The 6,508-nt window shown below is 32.8% G+C and overlaps 1 protein-coding gene across 1 annotated transcript; it reads right to left on the minus strand.

Annotated features, from left to right (window-relative positions):
* Positions 1-2,714: 2,714 nt before the first annotated feature.
* LOC140822509 (probable auxin efflux carrier component 1b) lies at positions 2,715-6,110 on the minus strand. The gene is made up of 5 exons (XM_073183280.1): positions 4,623-6,110; positions 3,885-4,155; positions 3,548-3,633; positions 3,215-3,449; positions 2,715-3,128 (listed from the first exon to the last, which is right to left on the minus strand). Exons 1-5 carry the CDS (start codon positions 5,734-5,736, stop codon positions 3,062-3,064), a joined length of 1,773 nt encoding a protein of 590 aa, XP_073039381.1. The 5' UTR covers positions 5,737-6,110; the 3' UTR covers positions 2,715-3,061.
* Between the last annotated feature and the right edge of the window lie 398 nt (positions 6,111-6,508).

Consider the following 6,508-nt stretch of genomic DNA (forward strand, 5'->3'; position numbering starts at 1 on the left):
TTTTTAAAAAAAAAGGACAAAAAAGCCAAACGGCTCTTTTGAATATATTTTTGTTCTGAAAAAATAAATCCTTTCAAAAAAAATATTTTATTTAAAAAGCTAAATGACTCTTTCATTTAATCTAAAAAATTACATATGAAAAAATTATAATTTATTCACTATAAATACTAATCAATTTATACAATTATATTAAATAATTATATTTTATAATTTTAAAAAATGATAGCAAAGAGTCCAACTGTTTTTCATTTTTTTAATAATATTTTAATCAATATTGAAATTAAGTTATTTTTAAAATAATAATACTATTTATTTTCAATAATATTTATAGTAATTTTTTTTTTTAAAAAATAGAAAGATATTTAATTAATATAAAATAAAAAAAGATGAATAAGTGGACAAAGATTGATATTAAATGAATGTGAGTGTGTATTAATAATGAGAAGATGTTAATATAATGATTATATGGCTCGCGGATCCCATACTTTTCGATGAGAAAGTGTTAATATAGTGATTATATGGCTCGCGGACCCCATACTTTTCGAAGAGATGAGAGGTTAATAACATAGATTAGAGAATTTTTAATATTAGGTCATACATAATCAAATTTGAATCATTTATTATATTTAGGATCTTGGATGAAGAGATGCACGTGATCTCAATGCAGTCATTTAAAATGCGAGATAAAACCAACTCCGATCATATAAATAATTATCGATAAGTATATCAAATATCAAGATTTTTCGGTCAAAATATAAAAAATAAAAAAACAAAGATGCTCACTTCATATTACGAAATGTTTTAGTCGATCATTTATGGGAAAAATATATAGTATTTCGAATGTTTGAAATTGTATTTGATTAAATTTCATCCATTCAATTTATTAATCAATTTTAATAATTTCGTGCATTACTTCGTATTCTATACATATAAATAATATATACTAATTAAACATTAAATTTAAACTTTATTATTTACATTTATTAATAATTTAATTTTGATTATATAATATAACATTATTATAGTTATATTGTTGATTTATAAAAAAATATAAATAAAAGATAAGAATTAATATATGTATAATAAAAGAAATATTCCGAGAATATTTTATTGTTTGTAAGAATTGAAGTAAATAGATTGACGTTGACAACATGCAGCATAATAATAAAATATACAAATAATTAACTTAATTAAAATAATTCAGAGATAACAAAATAATCAATAGAAAAAAAATTTGAGTTTACAAAACCAACACTATTGATTCTATGAAAAAATTTATTATCTACCACATTAAGAAAACAAATTGCATTATAAAAACAACAATAGAATAACCAAAAAATGCCAAAACTGTGTGTCAAAAATTGGAGCAACATAACCAAAAAAAAGATCTTCAATTTCACAAGTTTTGTATTTATATATCTCCAACAACCACGATAACATAATTGTAGATAACAATAATCTTCAAATCGTGCAACGCTCTTGCTTAATTATTCTCTCTGTGAATATTTTTCTCTATCTCTCGATTGTGCACAACATATGATCATCATATTTAAAGACATGATTTTCCTTAAAATTGATTCCTTGATCAGATACCTACAAATCATGGTAACATTAAATTTATAAGAAAATACATATTTTTAAGTATATCGAATCACATCTAGAGTCAATCTTTATAAAAGCCTAGAAAAAGAAAACTCTAATTAAATATTTTAAAAAATCTTATCAATAAAAAAATTTAATTTAAAGAATAAATTATGTGTTGGAACCCAATAAATATTTTCCTTTCATAGATAAATCTATAAAATCATATAGAAAATATGATAAATATATGGCAAAAACTTGTGTGAGATGGTTTCACGGGTCGTATTCGTGAGACAGATCTCTTATTTGGGCTATCCATAAAAAAATATTACTTTTTATGCTAAGAGTATTACTTTTTATCGTGAATATGGGTAGGGTTGACCCGTCTCACAGACTAAAATCCGTGAGACGATGTCACATGAGACCTACTCTAAATATATATATTGAATTACAAATTTGAAACAAATGAAAAGAATTGTGAGATTTATATTTATATTTTGTATAATAACAATTTGTTTTTAAAAATAACTTTATTTATTTAAATAAATTCGACTAAAAATTGGATCAATCTAATTCCTGACCCTTGCTTATCCAACAAACTCATAGCAATAAATGACGGGTCAGTGGTAAAAACCTAAGCCTATTCTAAGCTAACGATAATAGGATTCGTCCGCTGACACACATTTTCATATTCAACAATTTCCTCGCATCCTAATATTTATTATCCTACACAATCGTCTGCTCCAACTAAATATTTAATGTCAAACCTCAACCAACATGCCAGGCTAACGCCGCAATTTGTGTAATAATGAAAATTTGATGGATTCAAAAGATTTTGGGGTAAAGATACCATAAATATATTTGTTAAACTTTAGTTTGAAAAGCAAATGTCACTGAGTTTTCTTTATTTTTTTGCAACGAGAGAATTCACTGTCATTATATTTTTAAGATACATACAAATAGATCTTCCTACCAAATATAATAATTGACAAATCACTTTTATCAGATAAATCATATGAGATAAATATTATATAATATATATCTAATACATTTTTTTTACGAGGTAGCACGATTGTTAGGTAAATGTTTGACTCCACCCTTCGAGAAAAAGGAACAAAGATATATTAGTGGGACCTTGACACAAGAAACAAGCTTCACTGTTTTTCGTGAAAAAGGCCACAAAAGTAAATAAAGGGCACGAGGATGGAGTGAAAAAGGAGGCAGGAACACAAAATATAATAACAATAAACCACAAAATTCTACTGCAACGAGTATTATATTACAAGAGCACACTAGCCGTTTGTTCTTTTTCTTTTTATTTTTTTCGAATTTTTCGTGTTGAGGACTGCTGCATGGCCTCTTTAGATTTACTTTTCTGTGAGATTGCTGATACTTTTGAGTTAGAATCCCGAAAAAATAGCATGGAGCAAAAGGGTTAGCTCTCTCATGATTTAGATTAATTGTGGCTGCCGCGACCACTTTAGAGTCCTAGCAAGACGTAGTAGACCAGAGTGATCGGGAGGGCGATTAACATCCCGAATATGACCCTGTAAACATTTGAATCTCATCAGTTGTTGAGAAATGGATGTGCAGTGGTTTTGTGAACAAGCATATTTAATTTGTTTGTACCGACCCTGTGCTCAGTATGTCTGGATGAACATTGTATTCCTTGGCGAAAACGAAGGGAACAATTCCCTGAGGAAGAGCTGCCTGAACAATCGCAATGTGCAGTAAAACACCTCGGAGGCCAACAGCAATTGATGCAGCAGCCATAACTGCCGGCCCCGTCAGGAACCGAATTGCCATCGAGAAGGCAGCAACCGATTTTCCGCAAGCAATCATTCTTGGTTGCAATGCCATAAACAATCCTAGAAATCCCATTTTACTTGAATAGTTAGTCTTTATCGTTAGCACTCTAGTTGAAAGAAAAAGCAATGCGTACATATGGATGCTCGTTACAACGTACCAAGACTGAACATTGCCATTCCAAGACCAGCATCAGATAAAATGGAGATCGACTTGGCAATTATCGCGGGCATCTCCACGTGCCACCTGCAAGAATCACAAATTTTCAAGTGTTTTACAACTAAAACAAGAGCATATAAAAACAGGTGGTGTTGCCAGAAGGGGGCGGGGCCAGGCCGAGTGGTGTGGCGACGACTCCCGCTAATATAGATCTATACAAGTATATTTCTATGTGCAAGATTAATACAAGTATATTTCTATGTGCAAGATTATAATTTTTCTTATCATGAAATACTTCTGGCTTCACCAACATAAACAAAGGATGTTCGTGCATATACTTGAATGAGACCAAAGACCAAGAGAGGCCAAAGAGGCTCGAATACGTGTTGGGATTCCGAATGAGTTTTCGCCAAACCATGATCAGTATGAGCCTTGTCATCACATTGGCTGGTGGCATCGCAGTTGGCTTCACATCCACAATCGTCTTTGGGCTAAGCTCAACAGTGGAGCTGGAACCAAGCTTGGAAAGAACAGGCCCTTCACGATCAGGACCATTTGGACCACGTTTGTTCCCAAAACTAAATTCATCCCGGCCAAAATCGTCATAATCTACATCATCAAACACATGCATCAAAACGGTTCAATGCGAACTAGTTTGGTACTACACTAATGCTTGTCTGCGGATGATATTCATGAAAATAAAAATCACAACAAAAAACTTTATAATATAAAAAAATAATGGAAAGCATGTGATAATAGAAGACAAATAAACCAAAATTTGAGGGGTGTTGCAGTTTTGTTGACAAACAAAGAACAGAATGCCCGTCCTAGAAGGAAATTCCTTAGGAAAAATACAACCACAAGCTAATAATAGAAATAGAAACACAAGAGCATGTCTCCCTAAATGACAAGCAGTTTGCATAAAAATGTACTAAATATAGTTCCAACAAGAAATATTAAATTTCATGCACTGTTTCATTTTCAAATCCAAGAAATTAATTTAAACTCAAAATTCAACTGTAATAATCTGACCAAGAAAAAAAAGGGTCCAAATATTTTTTTTAGAAAAATTATACCTTTGGGATGAGCTCCAACATTAAGTTCGTTTCCATAATCACCTCCTCTAAAAACATGAATCCCTCCTTCAGAAACAGGTGAAGCACTTGAACTCCACACAAACATGTGAAGATCTTTTCCACCAACACCCTCAACCCCATTAGCCTTCTTCTTACCTCCACCTCCGGCCGCAGCCGGAGAGAATATTCCGGCGCTGGCGGGAGCAGGATACCCTCCATTACTTTTACCTTGATTCACATATCCACTCTCCTCATCAAAACCACCCAAGTTCCCAAAATTCGATTGTCTTGGACTACTATTCTTACCATTCACCATTGAGTAAAAATCTGTGTGGTTAAAACTGGAGCCCCTGGGAGTAGGATTTCTTGAAGATTGCAGAGAGTAAATCTCAGCATTGGTTAAGTTAGACGGTCTTGGAGTTAAAGAAACACCAGAATGTGGGCCACCATGGGATCTCCTTGAAAAAATATCCGATCTCGAACCGGTTGATTTCCTCACAGTAACATGAATCTTCCCATCTTCTCCGACCTCTGCCTCAGTCTGCAAAGGCTCTTTCCCATCCAAAGAAATTATATCAGAATCAACTCTGAACGAAATAATGGATCCTGCAGTGTCGGGAAACTGCTCTGAAATGAGCATCCTTGCTCCTCTATACTCGAACAGAAACAGCATCAAAGTGTACCAGATTATGCACTGTAACACAACAATTTGAACCATTAAACTCCCTGAGTAATCACCATACATTCCTTTCAATAAAGGGATTCCCATTACGAGAGTGTTAGGCAGCGTGGAGACCGAAAAAAGAGTAATAGACCACTCCAGGGATCCTCTGGCGCTGGTTCTTGACCATACAGCAAGAACAGAGAGTACTATTATTTTCTGCAGAGAGTCTGCCGCAATGAATCTGTAGTTCATTTCATAAGGATTGTTGGAGGCGATGAAGTGAAAAGAGAGAAGCGGGACCGCGAATAGCGCCACAAATCTGTTGATTCCTGAACACTGGTCCGGCGTGAAGATTTTCCACCATTTCACCGAACCATATGCTAAGATCATGGCCACATAGAGAGGAACCACAGCTGTAAGAACATGGTAGAGGTCAGTGATTGTGATCATTTTCCCCCCACTCTTTTTCCAAAAGGGTTCACGTAAAAACGTTCAAAAACTATCAAGGTTGGATTTTTAACCCAAAAGTTGCAAAACCCTTCTATCTTTTTCGAAGACAACCACTTGAAGATTTTGAAACAACAATGAATATGGAAAATGGAGGAGCAGAAACTTGAGCTCAGTATGGGTTTCTTTAATGGTATTTTGAGAGAAAATGGAATGATGGAGGATCCAGAAAACGATTGTATGACCAGATTTTCTGGCTCAGTTTGGGAGAGGCGATGTGAAATGAGAAATAAATGGCAGACAAACAAAATAAAGGCAGAGGTCTTTTGAGAAGCCTTTCTCCAGTCTTTTGATGGGAGATGATGGAAAAGCGAAAAAAGTGGCCGATTCTTACACATTCAGAGACATTTATGCATGCAGAAGCAGTACTAACTAGCATCATAGCGTGTGTAAAATAATTATTAGCCTCGCTATTATCATAATATTCAATAACAAGTGTATCAACTTTTATGTATATAATGTTTTTCTTAATATATATATATATACACACACAATGCTCTCATCACTTGGGAACAACTTGCGACTATTTCATAGGTAGAGGCAGAGCTAGCACTTGTAATAGAATATATTTTTATAAATTAATTCTAAACTAAAATAAAAATATTAAATTTATTCATAAATAATCAAAACCAACAAATTTAACAATTAAAAAAACTATTAATTTTAGGTTGGTTTTACTACAATATTTTAATAATGGACATTTTTTTATCTAATT

The sequence above is a fragment of the Primulina eburnea genome, unplaced genomic scaffold (genome assembly GCF_022965805.1).
Source record: "Primulina eburnea isolate SZY01 unplaced genomic scaffold, ASM2296580v1 ctg87_ERROPOS800000+, whole genome shotgun sequence".
NCBI classification, from domain to species: Eukaryota; Viridiplantae; Streptophyta; class Magnoliopsida; order Lamiales; family Gesneriaceae; genus Primulina; species Primulina eburnea.